Source organism: Melampsora larici-populina (genome assembly GCF_000204055.1).
Source record: "Melampsora larici-populina 98AG31 unplaced genomic scaffold MELLAscaffold_14, whole genome shotgun sequence".
Taxonomy (NCBI): domain Eukaryota; kingdom Fungi; phylum Basidiomycota; class Pucciniomycetes; order Pucciniales; family Melampsoraceae; genus Melampsora; species Melampsora laricis-populina.
In genome coordinates this window covers 1,298,825-1,318,083 of record NW_006768778.1, presented here as the reverse complement: position 1 = coordinate 1,318,083, position 19,259 = coordinate 1,298,825, and the positions used below count along the sequence as shown (strand labels likewise).

The following is a 19,259-nucleotide window of genomic DNA, read 5'->3' as shown; positions in this document are numbered from 1 at the left end:
AATTAGCGCAATCATGATTTGACCACCGGACGAGTGAAGATATTCTTTCTCGTAATGGGTATATAACGCTTTGGTAATTCTTTTTGTTCAACCTTGGTAGTTTGCAAAGTTAAGATCGATAACAATCCGAGGTTTTGTAACTTCACATAAATCAAGCTATGATGGAAGTAAAGCCTCTGGAATACGTTGAGCTTACCCAGAATCAGTCCGAGGTTCAAAATTTGCAACCAAGAGGAAGAAAGCCAAAATCTCTTCTATCTAAAACGACAAGTTGAGCAATTGCGATTGAGAGGGATGGTAGATTTTACTTTTGATTGAGGAAGGTCAAAGAACGACCTACACACGGGGCCGGATCACACATTCCTGCAAATCAGGTCAGTTGAAGCCTGATGCAAAAAGATGGTTCGGCCCCCCTGCTCACACAATCTGAATCGACAGACACTGGTCACCCATGAAAACACCGGCGGATTCTTCATTGCTGTGTTAGGTAAAGGTAAAGGGTGCGGATGCGAAAGAAGAAGAAGCCTCTGGAGATCTTCGAACCATTTAAGTCTTTCATCTATATCCTGGTGCCAGTGGTTTGTTGGAGAGGGTCTATCACGCCAGAGATGACGGTCAGTGTCTGATCATTTGGTTGACCGCTGGTAATGACCATCTCTCCATTGAAACCTCGTCTTCAAAAAGGAGCGCAAAAGAGCTTGCTGCCAAGAACAACAAGAAAGCCAAAATTTCGAAGAAGCTCGACCCATTGTCCGATGACGACACAAAGCTCAAAGTCGAGGACTCTACAAATGAGTAGAAAAAGGATGACAAGGTGTCTTCTGAGCCAGAACTGGTGATAGAAAGTGTAGAACAATCAACGGCATTTCAATGAGAGATTTAGAATCTCGATTATTTGGCTTCTTCAGACCACATCGACAGTTGCCACCACCTAACTAAAGCAGGCATATGAATGAACCAAACTAACCGCGCTCATCTTGTACATAATCTCATGTAATCACATTGGACTGATTTGTATGAGTGCTCTGAGTCTTGTGGTCAAGCAAAAGGATGTAACTCTTGATATGCTCAATCCCACGCAGGCTTGTGTTCCTAGCATTTGCTTGACTTTGAGTTGCTCCAGTTGGTTGAGAGATCACTGGAGTGCTGTTCAAATGGATGTTGTCCATACCCAAGTCTTGCATGAGTATCCCATCTAGTTCATCTTGTTGTTGAGTTTTGCTTCTGTCCCTTCTCATATTTCTGACCACTTTTCAGGTTTCCGTGCACATTGAAATCAGCCCTTTGAGACTGTTCAAGGTCTTTGATGATATTTAGAAATCGGTTCAAGCTTAAAAGGAGGGCACTGGACAATGTTCATAGCATGTTGCAGGTAGTAAGCCTCTCATACTTAAGCACTCCTCTAACTTACAAGCCCTGCAGAACCAGCCTGTGCTTTGCTGGCCTTGTCAAAGTTATTGGTTCCAAATAAAGGAATATGAAAGTCAACAGGCTTCAAAGTACAGGCAAAGTCAACCTGTATCAAGAGGGGATACACCATAATCAAAATGCACAAAGAGTAAGTTGGCTCTGATTTTTAGGTCACAACCGCTCACAAAGTAAAAGTCAATGGTATGACCTGAATGATGCAATCCAACTTCATAATTGATGGACCATGATAGATAGATATAAAGATAGAATTCTAGAAGGAAATGAAAACTAAAATAAGGGAATAAAATCTAACAAAAATTTGGTGTCAACATGCCAAAACCAACACCATCACTGCCATTCTTGTTTCACTTTAAATATTGAGGGATCTTAAACCAATCCCCTTTTCAGCTTTCCAGTGCTTCTTTGGCTTGGAATGGAAATGTTCTCCTTCTTTGATCTGCAAAAATTATGTTGGTAGACATGTTGATTTGTCAAAAAAATTGACTTTTTCACAATTTTTGGGACCAACCCCAAAGCACTTGCAAATTTTCTGGAACTTGAGTGATTTCCTGGGCAGAGATAGAGCTTCCTCGGAGAATTACTTCTTTGCAAATTGCTCTTGACCCTCTTCAGCAAATTCCTTGTTCACGCACTGATTGTGAGCTTCTTCAGCAACTTCCTTGTTTGTGCACTGATCTTGAGCTTCCTCAGGAACTTCATTCTTCCACTGACCTCAGCAACTTCATTGCTCACAGAATGATCTTCCGCATCTGCAGCAACTTCATTGTTCACCAAATGAGCTTGAGCTTTCTGAACAGCTGATTCTTTCACAAACAGATCTAGAGCCTCCTGAGCAACTTCCATATTCACACTATATTGCGTGGCCTCTGAATAAAACTTGAGGAATTGAGCCAGGGCAGGACTAGCTGCAGTACAGGTAGGAACTGTATTGATGAAATTTCTCATAATGATGCAAACCTCATCAAAGTCCTCTACTACAAAATCTTCTATGACTGTCTGCAGAGCTTTGGTGTCCTCAATATTGTGCATAAGTAGGAATATATCCACATCTATGACCAAAAAAACAGTCATTAAGCTTCAAGTTCCATAGTTTTCCAAGTTAATTAAATTGGACTCACAAGTTGACCAGAATTGTATAACCTTCATTTGATTTATCTCTGTTCTGTGTTGAATTTCCAATCCATAGGGATGAATGTGCTCTTGTGTTTTGATAAATTCAGAAATGTCCCTGTAGATTGCATATGTATTAGCTTGATGAAGACTCATTATCTTGAATCAATAAAACAAAACTTTCTCATCTTTATCTAGAGACTTGATGTAATTGGCAACAGTATTGGACTGTTTCAATAACTCAGACCTAAACTGGGCCAATACTAGGCGTCCCACTAGATGAGCATATTTATCAATGTGCTTGACATGCTCAATCAATCGTGTCTGCACAACCTGTGTCTCCAAAACAAGTTGTAGGTGTGGCTTGTGTTTTACCTTATAATAAAGTCCCATCCTGTCTTCATTGGGGTATTCTAATTTTCATGCAACAATCAAAAAGTGTCCCATGAAAAGATTTGATGTTTGGCTCACCAGAAATCCAGAATTCATAAAGTTCTCTTTGGTTTTGTGAAGACCAATCACCAGACAAAACCATTCCATATCTTTCCAGGTTTCTTTGCATGTTCACAAAATTCATCAGGGGTCTGAAAGTTAAACCATTTGTGACATGAAATAGTTAGCAATATGATTACTGATTATTTAAAAAAGTGCCTCACTCTCCATCACCAAGATTCCTGATGTGCTCTATGTATTTGCCACCAGAAATTTTAATGGCTGCCAAGATACCATGCCTTGTTTGATCTGAGTCAAATTGCCAGCTATGAGTGGCTAAATCATACATCCTCAGTAACCAGGGATGCAGCACTTGTAATACATCAAAAGGTATCTCCTTCAGCGTAAGAATTTGATGAATAAGCTTGCAGCCTGCACTTTTGTCCCCACGTCTTGTATGGTAGTGAAAGAGCACTGTTTCAATTATATTGAGGATTGTGGTCAGTTGTTTGGCCCAGCTTTCTTTTTTTGATAAAATGAGGTCATTTGTCAGGGTTATTAAGAAATGATTTCTATGCAGAAGACAATTCAAATCTTCGGTTATCTCTCCATTACCTGCCAAACATATGTGTTCTATATCAGATTGGTTTTGTGTGTGATCCAACTATTAGCACCCTCAAGAATGACTTACCTTGTCTCCAAAATGCAATGATAGCTTCATGTTGTGATTCTTTTAGTTGAGGTGAAGTGCTTCTCTGTGGGGTGAAAACCTCCCAATTGCTAGATGAAATCCTGGTTGTACAGACAGAGTCTGATTTGAGCCAAGAACAAAAGGTTGATTGAGCAAGCAACAGTATCAGAATGTAGCAATGGACTATTCTCATTTTGTTCCTTCTTTGATGGATAAGTTCTTTGAGTGGGTTATTTCTTTTGGATTCAAGCCAAGGAAGCTGTACTATGTTTCCAAAGATAATGGAACTTATAGGAATCATTAACAAATGCTCAACAGGCAATCTCGAGGTCCCTTGTATTTATCTCTGTTATGTAAAATCTCAATCACAGAGCTATTATTACATCATATACATGATTTTTCACAAGTTCCACATTGTGAAATTTGCTCCATTTCCTGTCAGTGTTCTATTCAATTTCAATGTGTCACAAATCAAATCCTGACTGTTACAAGAAAGGGATAATGACTTGACAGGAAGCTTCAGCTGCATACTACCACAGGCAAAGTGCTGGCAACAGCTGCTACTTGATACAACAATATCAATAGTGCAATAGCAAACATAGTGAGGTTAGATTTCTGATAACTTAGGATCACAAGAGAGGTCCCAAGAGCTAGAGAGTTTCAATTAAGACAAAAAAATTCAGCAGTAATGGGCTCATAAGAGAAACAAAAGAAACAGACAAACTGAGACTATACAACACAAGAGAGATACATATTGGATAGTATGTCCACATGATACACTGATTATCACTAACTTTTTGATGTAGGTCGCTTGTTACTCACCAATGGGAATATCATAGGATAGGTACATAAACAAAGCTACATGTAAAGAAGTCATACCAGAGTGTTTCAATATGTATTTTGTGGTGTGTTCTGACGTCAGCCAATTTTCCATCCTTCCTTACTGAATTTTCTTTTTCCCTATCTGTTCTTCCTTTTTGAATCCTTTTCACTTACTTACCTTTATAGTATAAAATTGGTAATATTCAAGGGAACAAAAGGTTTTAATCAAAGTTAATAGTTCTATCAAAGTCTCATTTCATTCATAAAAAGTTCTTGCATTACTCCAGTCATCAAAGATATGGGTGCGCTTAAAACACAGCATTTTGGTAGTGCTTTCATTAATTGGAGTTTTAATCATTTTGTTTCATCTTCTTCATCTTGAGTTAGTATTCCTAGTTGAGCTTGTATGCCTTGTCAAGTTTATTGACCATGTTCATATGCCCAGCCTGTTTTTCAAGCTCAATTTCACGCAAAATCAGCTTGTGAGCCACAGACTTTGTCAAAGATTCCTCGTTCGGCTCCATTGTACACTTTAGTGTTTAAACACAAAGGAATTTTTGAAATTGAGGACACAAAAGATACAAATTCTACTTTGCCTTCAATTTGCCAGCATATTGAAAGAACACTGATTGTAAGTGTTGACATCTGTGTGTTGATCTTTCTTTTCATTTTCTCTTTTTTGTATTGTTTAGCTGGGTATTAGGTTTTTATTATTTACTGATATTTGAGTCAATTTTAAAACATACAGGGACATTGGGCAACATACCCAGGATGTGATCATGCCTGAGGAATACACCTTCAAATGTTATCTCTGGGGATACCAATGGGACAGCATAGCACCTTTGTTTTCAGCATCTATTGAATGAAGCTTGACTGCAGAGCCACTTCCTGATGCTCCTTCACTAGAAGAAGATCAAGATGCAGCATTTTTTTGAAAACAGTATCACTTTTTATTCAAAATTACAACTCCATTTGATATTGAGAAAATGGAAAATTTCTTATGGTTTCATCCCAACAGACCATTCATCAACTCTGAAATGAACAGACTTCATGAAGGTTTTTGGCTGTCATTGTCTGTTCCATCATCTCAAATCATTGATGCTCCAAATCAATGTTATGATCCCAATACCGAGTGATGCTTATAGGACTTACTACTCTTGCCTCACATTGCAATATCATCATACTTGCATGATCACCTTTTGCTCTATCTCTCCAAGCCTCTCATAACATATTGCAATGTCAGGAATAAACTTCTACCTCAGCTGTGATTACAGAACAAGGTAGAAGTATGAGTAAATAGATTTAGGAATAAATATATTAAACTATGTATATTTCAAAGTAAGTTATGTTTAATATATGCATAATAAGCAATTCTGACCCAGAAGTAAGAAACTCATAGAATGGATTTTTGGCAGAAATTTTCCTGGGTATTGTGCAGACAAAAGATAGTGTGTGATTTGTTGAATTTTCCCATTTTTTTCCACTCTTGTGTAGCACATGAAATAAGAAGTCTTGCTCCACAGGGATGCATGTGTTGTTTAATTGAAAATAAGGCAGTCATCCCAATATCATTTACCATTGGGAGTGAGTTGAGCTCACTCAGCTCACTCACCAAATTCACCACCTGCCTGTTTTGGGTGCCAACGATTTTGAATACAGTGAGCTCATAATCTCAACCAACATGTTTAATTAACAAGCTTTGCACAAATACCCCAGAAGCTTCAAATGGAGTACAAATCTTAGTGAATCTTCTGCAAGAAAAGTGATGCAGCCTAACTTCAAAGAACCTTAGAAGAATAAACTTAAATAAAAGCAGGACAACAGCCAGACGCATGAAAGACAAGAAAGTTTGCAGCATAGAAGAAAGCACAAAGAAGGATACAGGACCTACATATTTGTGTGCAGCACTAAAACTGCCATGTATTGATTGTAAGATGTAAGCTGTAAGATCACGAAGTGAATATAGAGGTAAATCTATTCTTTGGCCTCCTTTTTCACATTTCTTTCTTTACATGCCTGATTTAAGCAACAGGATCCTGGCTCAGCTCAACCATCCCAACTTCTATGATATTTTTGAAATCTTCATCATCTGAATTTTTATGAGCAAATTGTAGGAAACAGCTTATCAAGGTTTTCTGGTCTCCTGAAGATGGATGGTTCTTTGACAATGAATCTTGGAGGAAACTATTCATCACAGATTCCAAGTGACCTTCCATTTCTGTGTCAATTAACATTGTCACAAGGTACTGCCATGATTGTGTATCTTCCTTTGATCTCATTTCAAGAAAAAATGGCATGTCTTTTGGTTATATTTGTGGGATCAAAAGAGGAACGTAAGTAATTCATAAATTTCAAAGCCTAGGAAATCACTCACATTTGACCCAGAAAATGAAAACTTTTTTATCTTCCAAAAATGTCTTATCGAAAGAAGGATCAAAAATCCCATAATAATCTTGTTTTTGACAATAGTGAAGGTGTTCAAATGATCTGGAAACACAAAGCAAGAAACCAAAATAAGCCTTGAAGCCTGAAATCTTTGAGAAGGTTTGCATCCAAGACCCACTCTTTATCCAATGACTCAACAGATTCTACAATTCCTTTTGTAAGGGCTTGGCAATTTGGATCCAATGAATTCTGAAAAACTGCATTCATCTTATTCCAGGCATTGAATGTGCCTTGTTGCAACCATCTGACCTGAATTGCCTGGGACTCAAGAATTCCCTTGACATCACCTTGTACATTCATATAAGTCCTCATGTCTTACATTAAGATGTTGTGGATTTCAGTTTCAATATCATTGAAAATGGGAAGTATGTTGACTCACGTGAACCCCACACTTTATACAGATGTACTTGATCATCTGCAGACCACTGTTTCTCCAGGAGGATCCTGTATTGCCTCAGCTTCTCTTGTTCTTCTCCTGTGAAGATATCTATGACCTCTTTAGGCTTACTATAAGAATCGGGTAAAATAAATCACAATCAGACCTATTCTGAAGATAAACACTTGGTATAATGAGCTTAACATGCTTTTCATATTCAAGTAAGCCAATATGCTCCTGCATTTTATTTTCATATGTGACTAATACACGTGAGAGTATCTTTCTGACTGGTTTATATACCCGCCGATCCCGGTTTTCAATCAATTGCTCCTCTTCATCCAATTCAAAGAGAGTCTTCTGAAGAATTGGTGTTGTCATAAAATCTGAAAGTTCTGAAATAAATCCCCAAAAATTCTTGATTCTGAATGATGGCTGGGTCTTTAATATCTCCTGGATGTATTCAGGCCAAGTTTCCACTTCTGATTTTAACATCTGGTTCATTAGCCCAAGCGCATCAAATCCTTCTGTGGGTGTGTCTGTGTTCAGGTTTTATCAGTTTTTGCCTGTTGTGTAGGTTTATCATTTGAAACTATGGCATACCAGGAGGAAAATCAGTGTGAGGGGGAAAAAGGAAGAAGGGTGGAGAATTCTGCCTGTCCTCTAGGTTTCTATCCAAGTATCTTGTGAGGTGGTCCTTTGAGCCTTGTGCAGATGAACTAGGTGAGATATGCCAGTTTTTATGATAATCTTTTTGTATGGAGATAATGTTGTACGCGAGGAATCATATAGTCTCATCAACTCCAGAAATACTTCTTACTAGTTTGAGCTGGTAGGTATGCAATGTATGTTACTCACCTACATCTTTCAAATACCACGCTTCTCCTAGATCAGGGACCATGGCTGAGGTGGGGGTAACAAAATACCAGCATTGCAGCATAAGAATCAGATAAGCACAATTCAGCACCATTGTCTTGATTGATTGTTTCATTGTTGAGTTTCAATTTTGAATGCTAGTCTAAGAATTGGTAGGAAGCTTTAAATTCACTTCAATGAGCCTTAACAATGAACAGAGCGGAATCCTAGACCGAGAGACATATGTGAAGCTATTTATGGTGTTCAACTTCTAGGAAGCTCTGCGGTGAGAAATGAGTCTAAAACACCGCAGTGTTACAAGTCGCATATCTTGACTTATCAAATACAAATTCTACGCAGAATCAAGGAACTCTTTAAATGAGGATACAATTAGTAATTATTCTTACAGAAGCATTCGATAAGCAAGGTAAATACAATCTCTGAAGGCAAACTGTTCGCGCAATAGTAGTAGTAGTACCAAAGCTTGCGCTCACGGATCCATTCTGTCTCACAGGCGCAATTTTGGGCTGGAGCTCGGGCACGTAGGTCACTGGTGACGTGGGTCGCGCAACCTCTGTGCAAGCGGACCACGTGAAGAGTACCGAGTGTCCACTGATAAGCTGAAGGTTGAATGGGTTATCTGAGTCTCTGAGATGTACTCCGATGCGATAGTAAAACCAAGTCCCTTGCACCGTGCACTTCCCGCATGCTCCAGAGGATGTCTCTGGGGGACTTGTGTTAAGCTCGACTTTAAGATCGACTCCTGTGTTTCTGGTTTCATTTCATCCACAGTCAAATAGAATCCCCAAAACCAACGTATCAAGAACATCACAATATCAACAAACTTTGCAAAAATATTTGTGCAATGAAACAACACTCCAAACTGATAGGATTTCATGTAGAGTCATACACTTTCTTCAGATTGGTTAAAATCTTCCTATAATATGTGGAATACTGATGCGGTCAGGTAAGGATTCTTAGCTACAACCTGCGAGCTCATAGTGGATCTATTCTTCAGGCTCCATCTCCTTCAATCTTTTCTTTTCCTGCCAGACCCAAGGCATATCAGGAGTTTTTTTCATCTCATTTAGCCCATCTTTTATAAGCTCTTTGAAACTTCCATCCCCCGGTTTTGCACGAGCAAATTCTAAGAACCTCTTGATCAAATTCTTCTGGTTTTGTGAAGATGGATCTTGAATCAAAAATTGTTCCATGATGGATTCCAAGTGACCGTTCTGTGTGTCACTCTCAATCAACATTGTCATCATGCATTGCCAAGTTTGTAGATCTTCCCTTGATCTCATTTCAAGAAAGAATGGCATGTCTTTTTGTGGAATATTTGCAGCAGAGGGGAAGATCAGGTATTTGTGAATCTCAAATTCTAAAGATATTGATCACTCACATTTGACCCAGAAGACAAAAACTTTTCTTTCTTCTAAACCTGGTTCATCAAACAAAGAGTCATAAATCCCATAATGATCTTGTCGTTGACAGAGGTAAAGTTTTTCAAATGATCTGAAATCACAAAACAAGATATTTTAATCAGCCTTGAATCCTCAACTACCAGAGGAGATTTTCATCCAAGACCCACATTTGGTCCAAAGACTGAACAGATTCCACTAATTCATTTGTAAGAGCTTCACAATTTGGATCCAATGAATTTTGAAAAACTGCGTGCATCCTGCTATGAGCATTGAATGTGCCTTTTTGCAACCATCTGACCAGGATTGCCTGGGACTCAAGAATTCCCTTGACAACACCTTGTACCTCCATATAAGTCCTCATGTCTTACACAATGTAAGACATGTTACATTGAGATGTTGTGGATTTCAGTTTCAATATCATTGAAAATGGGAAGTATGTTGACTCACGTGAACCCCACACTTTATACAGATGTACTTGATCATCTGCAGACCACTGTTTCTCCAGGAGGATCCTGTATTGCCTCAGCTTCTCTTGTTCTTCTCCTGTGAAGATATCTATGACCTCTTTAGGCTTACTATAAGAATCGGGTAAAATAAATCACAATCAGACCTATTCTGAAGATAAACACTTGGTATAATGAGCTTAACATGCTTTTCATATTCAAGTAAGCCAATATGCTCCTGCATTTTATTTTCATATGTGACTAATACACGTGAGAGTATCTTTCTGACTGGTTTATATACCCGCCGATCCCGGTTTTCAATCAATTGCTCCTCTTCATCCAATTCAAAGAGAGTCTTCTGAAGAATTGGTGTTGTCATAAAATCTGAAAGTTCTGAAATAAATCCCCAAAAATTCTTGATTCTGAATGATGGCTGGGTCTTTAATATCTCCTGGATGTATTCAGGCCAAGTTTCCACTTCTGATTTTAACATCTGGTTCATTAGCCCAAGCGCATCAAATCCTTCTGTGGGTGTGTCTGTGTTCAGGTTTTATCAGTTTTTGCCTGTTGTGTAGGTTTATCATTTGAAACTATGGCATACCAGGAGGAAAATCAGTGTGAGGGGGAAAAAGGAAGAAGGGTGGAGAATTCTGCCTGTCCTCTAGGTTTCTATCCAAGTATCTTGTGAGGTGGTCCTTTGAGCCTTGTGCAGATGAACTAGGTGAGATATGCCAGTTTTTATGATAATCTTTTTGTATGGAGATAATGTTGTACGCGAGGAATCATATAGTCTCATCAACTCCAGAAATACTTCTTACTAGTTTGAGCTGGTAGGTATGCAATGTATGTTACTCACCTACATCTTTCAAATACCACGCTTCTCCTAGATCAGGGACCATGGCTGAGGTGGGGGTAACAAAATACCAGCATTGCAGCATAAGAATCAGATAAGCACAATTCAGCACCATTGTCTTGATTGATTGTTTCATTGTTGAGTTTCAATTTTGAATGCTAGTCTAAGAATTGGTAGGAAGCTTTAAATTCACTTCAATGAGCCTTAACAATGAACAGAGCGGAATCCTAGACCGAGAGACATATGTGAAGCTATTTATAATGTCCAAGGAAGCTCTGCGGTGAGAAATGGTCTAAAACACCGTGACGTTACAAGTCACTGTCTTGATTTACTAGATACGAATTCTACGCAGAATCAGGGACCACTCCAGATAAAGAGATAAGCAATCATTCTGACAACCGAATGGATCTGCGAGCGCAAGCTTTGGTACTATTACAGTGCGAACAGTTTGCGTTTGGAGATTGTATTTACTTTGCTTATCAAATGCTTTTTTAAGAATGATTATGTACGTACCTCCTCATTTGACGAGTTCCTCGAATCTGTGTAGAATTCGTATCTAGTCAATCGAGATATCTGACTCAAGGAATATTTGCGGTGAGAAATGAGTCTAAAACACCGCAGTGTTACAAGGAGCACAGATCTTTATTTGCAAAATGCGAAATCTACGCAGAATCAGGGACCACTCCAAATGAACAGATAAGCAATCCTTCTTGCAAAAGCATTCAATGAGAAAAGTGATTACAATTTCTGAAGGCAGGCATTGCCCGCAGTACTATCGCGCCCGCGGATTTATTCTAGCCCACTATATAGGGCAATCTTTGGCTGAAGCTCGCGCTACCTTTGCGCAGGCGGATAAAGGGAAAATCAACAAGTGTCCTACAATAAGCTTAGGATCAAACAGGTCAAAGTTTGTGTACCCGCATCCTCATTCAAATAAAATTACAAAAATAGATGCTTCAAGAAGGCCTCAATGTCAAAAAATCTTGAAAATATATCATGTGATACTTGAGACCAAGATCTAAACTAATAGGTTTTCATGTGGAGTTTTACACTTTCTTCTGATTATACAAAATCAAGTGTGAAATTCACAGTTTTTGAAGATTATATTTACAAGGTAATAATTTACAAATCTTCATCTTGAATCAAGAGAAAGCCAAAAACAGAAACAGAAATGTTAAGAAACTAAACACCATCACATTCACCACCAATCCCACTGGTGACCAATCCTATCTATTGTAACCCTGAGATTTTAGCTTCACCTGGTTCAGTATTGTTTAACTAATAAACCCAAACCCTCCCTTAAAACAAATCAATCTAAACTCCTGATAACTCATATAAATTCATTATTGAATTTGTACGTTTATCTGAAACTATATAATCATACATCAAATTTGACCAACAAGTCATAGGATCAAAAAAATATCAGATGATCTGATGAGGTTGGAGTTGATGAGAGTTGGTGTCAAAAGTCTTAGTGGATCATCATCAGCTTTACCTAAGTTCAAGAAAATGATCAAAGGCAATCAATATTTTTTGAGACATTTACATACCTGATTTAACCATTAAATCTGCAATTGAATGTATCATCTCTATTGATAACCTGCTTAATTCCTCAATCCAATACCAATGTTTCCAGAACCCCAACCCCTAAAGAATCAACATCAAAATCTTACCATTCAATCGAGTTTTCTGAAACAATAAACCAATTGACATGAGATTGAAGCATTATTAAATAAATATAAACTTTAAGTACTCAAATTCAATTCATTCTTAGATAATTTATGAAACTTACAATATGATAAAATTAAATCTTATCATGATTTGAATTGATGTGGATAAAATTTATGGATTGAGTGGATTACTGAAAAAGCCTCAAAAGAACAACATCATCAATTATTTCAATGGTCCAACATAAATAATACAAAAAAAGGGGTAAAATCTTGAATCTGATCATCACTCAAGGTAAACAGGACTTGAGACAAGTGGTATGTACTAATTCTATTCATAGGTGTCTCGAGTTCATAATAGCGGAATTCAAGTTGACCAGAAATTGCCCAACATTTTGCATACTTTAAGTTTGGCCCCCCAGCCCGTCGATTTATTTTTTGAAAAACAAATCCCTGGGAGTGTGCTTCTCAGTTGAGGCTTTCTGATAACATTTTCAAAAATTCAAAAATCAAGTAGCCTTTTGATGTAGGTACAGATGTACTTAAGGCGTTTTTCAGCTTGAACCCCCATAGTATCTAGGAAAGAGGAGAAAATGTTATGTAACAGTCTTCCCGCAAATGAAACATTGAAGCGTCAATGGCTCCTGATTGTATGGACAGATTTGAATTAAATCAAACTTCAAGAAGCTATACGTGCTTGACTGTTTCCATGGTATGAAATCAAGAGGATACAAACGCAAAAGGGAAGAATCAAATCTTGATTTTAACATCGCCTGATTCTATGCCAGTCAGACATTGACACACGTTGTGTTTATTTATAGCAATTTCCATATCTTTGACTGCGTCAGTGCATATATATTTGTCTGATTTTAGTATAAAAAAATCCAAGAAAACTAGTAAAGGGAGCTTTTTCAAAAGCACTTGATTTCATGATGAACAACTTGTGTTTCAATCTCACCGCTTGTGTCTCAATTGTTTCAGAATTATCATGATCGTGTGGCAAGGCATTTGAATGTGTTTTGTGGGACGTCAACCACTGATAGCTAGCACGAGTGCTGTTGACATTATATCAAGCATGTTATATCAAATTACATTCAAGATGAAAGAAATCGGTCTATCACAGATGGAAAGTGTAGAAATTATCCACCGCTTCAAAGCCATCAAGGCCCAAGCCAACCTCGACTTAACAATACTCTGCCAATCTTTGCAGTCATGATGGCCACTGTAGTTTTCACTATAGTATTGAGGGTAGAAAGACCTGGTATTAAAAGAGCTTGACCAGATTGAGTTAAATCACTTGGGAAGTTGTCTTGTTGTCTATTGCAAAGAAGGAAGAAAGTGTGAGTTTTTTTGCTGGATGAACTATTGATCAACAAAAAAAGTTACATACCTCCAAATCCGATATTTCCCATCTTCGCATTTCTTTAAATCTATGCGTACTAAAAGTCGGGCTGGAAGTTTTGTTGAAGATAAGAAAGGGTTCCATCTAAAGTTGATCCATTCGGTGAGATCTGTGAAAACAAGGAAGATGTTCAGGCTTTCAATTTTGATCACAAATATTTGAATGGAGATAAAAAACTAACCGATGGCACCTTGTGTCATATCTTCATTGAACATCACAGCATGGAAATCAATTTTATTGTTCACAGTCATCACACGCCTAAGGAAAAAGGTTCATGAAAGTTAGAGTCGGCTATGATGATTTACGAAAACATATAATGATAGTTATAACTAACAGCATTTTATAAATTCCTTCCAAGTCATCTCTACCATTGACAGAAGCGGGTTGATTGAGTACTGGATGTTCGATGGTAGCATCAGTAGTAAAATACCTATGCAAAAGAGTGGAAAAAAGATTAGTTCTTGAACTATGATGATTAATTACGAAAACATAGCTTACTTCCTAACATTTGATGCGATCACACTTGCCTCATATGGCTCAGTGATAGATCTTACAACGTCTCGGATCTAAATAAAGGGAAACAAATTGTGAGCAGTCATTAAATAGACGCGAAATTTGTAGAAACTTTTCCTCGCCTCTTCAACTGGGTTATCCATTGCGGAGTTTGTAAATTGAGCGATTAATTGAAAGTGGCTAAAGGTGTAAAATGCTAAATGTGGTAGATGGGTGGAAAAGTATGGCGAGTGTTTGAATGAGGGATCGGATGGATAGAATTGTTGAAGCTTTTATACCTCTGAACTACACTTCCCCAACTTCACTGGAGCTGACTAAGTGATGCAGCTTCCATACCAGCTTACAATCGGATTTAAGCTTTTGGTCCAAAAGCTAGCTCGCCATGGAAGCCAGGTGAGGCTGGTACGAATCGATCATCACACACGTAAATGCCTTCCGGTGAAGAGTAGCCCGAGCAGGGCTCAAATATTAATCAGCCATCGTCTTCCAATCCGCGCTGCATTGCGCGATGGGTTGAGATCAGACACGGGATTTATCTCCGATGAGTTCTACTTTGCTGGTCGTCAATCCTCAGACAACCAGTCCAAATTGATTTCACGCACTGAGGGTATTCAGTCGGTCGGAGTAGGTCCACGTTCATCGATGATTCAGGTGTCCCCCGTTACTCCATACGAATCGTGAAAAAGACAAAAGGTTTGCAAGCAATCACCATGAGCGATATCCACATGAAGACCCTTGCGCAATAAGGTCGATTATCACTCAGAATCTGAACCAAACCACCCGGCCTGGCTCAGCTGGCACGCGACTCACATTACCAAAGCTTGCGCCACCGGATTTCTTCTGGCCCACTGCCGCAATCTTGGGCTGGAGCTCGCGCACGTAGGTCGCGCAACTTTTGCGTAGGCGGATGAGGGGAAAGTACCGAGTGTTCTTCCATAAGCTGGGGGTTAGACAGGTTGACTAAGTTTGTGTATCCTCATCCTGATTACAAGAATAAACACATCAAGAACGTCTCAATATTAATAAATTTGAAAAATATCATGTGACAAGATAAGGATCTGAACTAATAGGTTTTCATGTAAAGGAAACACTTTCATCAGATTATTCAAAACCTTATATGTGAAATCCTAGAGTTTTGTAGATTATATTTACAATGTAATAATTTACAAATGCTCATCTTGAATGAAGAGAAAGTTAAAACCAGAAACAGAAATATCAAAAAAACTTAACACCATCACTTTCACCACCAATCCCATCTATTGTGCCTTTAAATATCTTAGCTTTACCTTGTTTAACTAATAAACCCAAAGCTTTTCTTAAAACATATTCATCTAAACCTCTTAATTCAACAATCACTTCATCTGAAGTTAATTCATATAAAGTCATGATTGAATTTGTAAGTCCATTTGAAACTATATAATCATAAATTAAATTCGACCAATAAGTTATAGGATAGAAATAAATTATCAGATGATTTGATGAAGTTGAATTTGATGTTGAAAGTCTTGGTGGATCATAATCTGCTGTACCTGAGTATAAAATCATCAAAGTCAATCAATTGATGCTCAATCTGGACAGATCTTTTTGAATCAATTACATACCTGATTTGACCATTAGATCTGCAATTGATCGTATGACCTCTATTGACAATTTCCCTAATTTTTCAATCCAGTACCGATTTTTACCGAACCCCAACCCCCGAAAGAATCAACATTAGAATCTTATCAGTCACTCAAGTTTTTTCTGAAAAAAATAAACCAATTTACGTGAGATTGAAGCATTATTAAATAATTCTAAAGTTGAAGTATTTGAATTTAATTCAATCTTAAATAATCGATGAAATTTACAATATGATAAAATTAAATCTTGCCATAATTTAAATTGATGTGAACAAGTTTGTGGATTAGGTTGTTGACTAAAAAAAGTCTCAAAAAAACAACATCATCATCATCAGTTACTTATATTTTTCTTTTCTTTTATTCGTCTAAGGAAAAGAAGAAGAAAAAACTTACGTGAAGAAAGGTGGAAATGAATATATAGAAGGAAAGATGTAGCCTGATTTTGATGTGATCGAAGGTAAAGTTTTATTTAAATTAGATGTAGAAGCTTTCATTGATTCGAGATTTGAAGTCATTGTTACTTTTTGCGATTCTTCAAAGAATGCTGAAGGAATGAGCTTGATTAGGCTTGATTTGTTTAGGACCTTCAGTTGTTGTTGATGAGAAACCGAATGATCGATTTTCGAAATCCAGTCGATGAACTTTCTAGTCATCGGATATCGGATCTCAAAGAGGCTCAAGAAAGAAAACCCGTAGAGCCCGGACCCCGGGCGAGTATCACTGAGAAATCAGAATTGCAACACTTTTCAAATGTTGTGCATGTTGATCAAATCTGCTACCTCATCATGGCAATGCAATGATCAACGCTACGTCTTGCCAAAAGTGGGTTTTTTTCCTCAATCCAACAATTTCCTTCTCCTATCTTAAAAGACAAGAGAAATCATTCAGTCCAAATTTATTTTTTAAACTTCAGTGAAGTTTGATTTCTTAACTGATATTTCTGATTTTGATCGTATCATTTTTAGTGCTTTGGATTTACTTAAACCTGATGAGAAGAATGGTAGAATTGTTCGTGATGAATCAGCTTATCAACTCACTTGTGGTACATGCAAGGTCAGTTTATTTTGATCCTTTATGGGTCCAAGATGATATTGATATCCAATAACTAAGACGGCCTGGCTCTCCCTAATTAGGTTGAATATTGTGACCATGAACCACGGAGCATTGAACATGTAAGTCTCTATCTTTGAGAATCTCACAATCGCTACCAATCACGACTAGGTTGCGAGCACTAACAAGCGTGATTACACTTTTATCATACGTTTCAGTGATGCAGCCACAGTCCAAACCGAGTTGACTGCTCTTCTAGCAAAGTGTCCAGGAGATGTGAGTAAAGCTCTTAATGATAAACTTCATATCACTGCGCTTACTTTTGCTCATCATCCATCTTTTTTCGGTACTATCAGGGCGCTTCAGTTCTCATTCCACATGGCTCAGATCTTCACACAACTTCAGATCGAGCTGCTGCTAAGCTAAGCATAAGCTACCCTGACGTTGTACACGAAACTTGTTCTGACTATTGAAAATCCTACTCGATCATCGATGGTATTTAATTTCAATAATCATCCATAGACATTAAATCCTTGTGATCTTTTGAGTTCGCTTGCCACCTGGTGTATGGCTACAAAGGTTTTGAATCTCAACACTATTACATTGTGATAATGGAGTTGTTGTTTTTTTGAAGCTCAAAACAAGGGGGACTTTGTTAAGCTTGGCTATTCCCTTGACCTTAACCCGACAATTGCGGATGCTCTGACTGGTTTTGCCATTTTTCTTTAGAATCAATTTAACTGCGCCTGATGTGCGTGTTGGCCATGTAGTAGCTATGTCAAATCTTACTAACAGATGAGAAAGGGATGTCCTCACCGCTAGACATGAATGTCAAATATCATAGAGGACTTGTTCTATCCTCGATTCTCGACTCGGATTTCAGCAAGGTTCAAAAATGCCCACACATCCAAGCTCATGCAAGCCTTCGATTGCACATAAATCCAATTGCGTATAAACTTTCCCTGTGGATCGAGGTGGATTGTGCTCTGATGAACTCGATGTGGGTAGTCTCATCCGAGTCCCACGCAGTTTGCTGTCGCTCTGACAGCCCGAAGCCTGCACCGCCGTGACACTGCCTCCCTAGCTGGCTGTCAAACTGACGTCTATAAAAGAAAAGAGACTATCCATGGAATATTGCTGCTTTTGAACACCATCCATCCCTATCCATCCACTTCCTATTCATCATCATCATCATCTTATCATCCATTACCCACATCGATCAGTCAATATGTTAAAACTTCAGACATACTTTATTCTGGCTGTTGCCGCTATGTCTTGCACTGCTCAAGACTTAACTGCAACGCTAAACTGTGGTTCACCACCCCAGCCGATTGATGATAATGCTTGCCAAACGTCGGTTTCTCCTTTGACATTATCACACCCTATCCCAAGCAAATTCCCTCCAGTTAGCTTTACCCACTAGACATTCCTCACTGACGTTTTTCAACCCACCATCAGGGCTTTAACACAGCTTGCACCGTATGTAAAAAATAACAACCTCGTTCGCGATGAATCAGCATTTCAAGTGTCTTGCGCAGGCTGTAAGGTTAGTATTTTTGAGGAAAATTTCCATTAGATGATGTTCAACAACTGAAACGGCCCGACTTTTTCCTGTCGCGTGTCTATCGTCAGCTTACTATTGGAACATCAAATGGTGGAAACCTGAATGTGTAAGTTATATTCCTCTCTGAAATCCGTCAACATCCAGTAAAAATCTAGCACGAGGTGATCCTGAAAAATTCATGTATCAAACTTACATGCTTGTTGAAATACCTTTTCTCATCGTAAAGTCTCTATGAAAAAGTTCAATTAGGACTGAACAATCTCCTGGCGGCATGCCCACAAAAAGTAAGCTCAAAACTATTGATAGCAATTCGACTTGATGATTTTTAATCACTATTTCCCCTTCGACTATCAGGCACTACACAAAATGTCATCTTTACTGGGCGGTAAAGAAAACTACTGACATAGAAAAGTCCTGAGGCAACAGGAAGAGAGCTAAAAATCTGAAAAAATATGCACCTTGTTCCTAGATGTTGGGGCGTCATGACGAGTATTTTTTTGTATTTTACACGCAGATATTGGTTCATGTACTAACATATAAAGGCTGAGAATCATCAAAAACCCAC

General features: G+C 38.2%; 7 protein-coding genes across 7 annotated transcripts in view; 2 read left to right on the top strand and 5 right to left on the bottom strand.

Moving 5' to 3' along the window:
* Nucleotides 1–2,008: 2,008 nt before the first annotated feature.
* MELLADRAFT_62467 (uncharacterized protein) lies at nt 2,009–3,857 on the bottom strand (the record flags this gene model as incomplete). Its single annotated transcript, XM_007408932.1, has 7 exons — nt 2,009–2,137; nt 2,164–2,480; nt 2,550–2,659; nt 2,789–2,954; nt 3,013–3,125; nt 3,198–3,447; nt 3,665–3,857. 7 exons carry the CDS (start codon nt 3,855–3,857, stop codon nt 2,009–2,011), a joined length of 1,278 nt encoding a protein of 425 aa, XP_007408994.1.
* Nucleotides 3,858–6,507: 2,650 nt separating this feature from the next.
* MELLADRAFT_105696 (uncharacterized protein) lies at nt 6,508–8,295 on the bottom strand (the record flags this gene model as incomplete). The annotated part of the gene is made up of 6 exons (XM_007408931.1): nt 6,508–6,575; nt 6,861–6,973; nt 7,050–7,245; nt 7,311–7,438; nt 7,474–7,843; nt 8,163–8,295. The coding sequence occupies 6 exons, from the start codon at nt 8,293–8,295 to the stop codon at nt 6,508–6,510; spliced, it is 1,008 nt and encodes a 335-aa protein (XP_007408993.1).
* Nucleotides 8,296–9,166: 871 nt separating this feature from the next.
* Nucleotides 9,167–11,015, bottom strand: MELLADRAFT_62465 (uncharacterized protein; the record flags this gene model as incomplete). Its single annotated transcript, XM_007408930.1, has 8 exons — nt 9,167–9,483; nt 9,562–9,674; nt 9,751–9,946; nt 10,031–10,158; nt 10,194–10,264; nt 10,328–10,563; nt 10,628–10,774; nt 10,883–11,015. 8 exons carry the CDS (start codon nt 11,013–11,015, stop codon nt 9,167–9,169), a joined length of 1,341 nt encoding a protein of 446 aa, XP_007408992.1.
* A 2,691-nt stretch (nt 11,016–13,706) lies between these two features.
* On the bottom strand, nt 13,707–14,604 carry MELLADRAFT_85531 (uncharacterized protein; the record flags this gene model as incomplete). The annotated part of the gene is made up of 6 exons (XM_007408929.1): nt 13,707–13,863; nt 13,937–14,057; nt 14,130–14,206; nt 14,283–14,378; nt 14,447–14,514; nt 14,557–14,604. The coding sequence occupies 6 exons, from the start codon at nt 14,602–14,604 to the stop codon at nt 13,707–13,709; spliced, it is 567 nt and encodes a 188-aa protein (XP_007408991.1).
* Nucleotides 14,605–15,676: 1,072 nt separating this feature from the next.
* On the bottom strand, nt 15,677–16,384 carry MELLADRAFT_35408 (uncharacterized protein; the record flags this gene model as incomplete). The annotated part of the gene is made up of 2 exons (XM_007408928.1): nt 15,677–15,965; nt 16,194–16,384. Coding segments are annotated over 2 exons (480 nt in total), but the record flags the coding sequence as incomplete, so codon positions are not given.
* A 492-nt stretch (nt 16,385–16,876) lies between these two features.
* Nucleotides 16,877–17,556, top strand: MELLADRAFT_62464 (uncharacterized protein; the record flags this gene model as incomplete). Its single annotated transcript, XM_007408996.1, has 4 exons — nt 16,877–16,902; nt 17,046–17,133; nt 17,214–17,252; nt 17,302–17,556. The coding sequence occupies 4 exons, from the start codon at nt 16,877–16,879 to the stop codon at nt 17,554–17,556; spliced, it is 408 nt and encodes a 135-aa protein (XP_007409058.1).
* An 802-nt stretch (nt 17,557–18,358) lies between these two features.
* MELLADRAFT_123441 (uncharacterized protein) overlaps nt 18,359–19,259 on the top strand; it is a gene marked incomplete at both ends in the record, with an annotated part of 1,626 nt that continues 725 nt past the window's right edge. Inside the window, 4 exons of the mRNA XM_007408997.1 lie at nt 18,359–18,483; nt 18,589–18,676; nt 18,763–18,800; nt 18,921–18,978. Coding sequence (XP_007409059.1) covers nt 18,359–18,483; nt 18,589–18,676; nt 18,763–18,800; nt 18,921–18,978 — 309 coding nt within the window. The remainder of the gene's footprint in view (nt 18,484–18,588; nt 18,677–18,762; nt 18,801–18,920; nt 18,979–19,259) is intronic.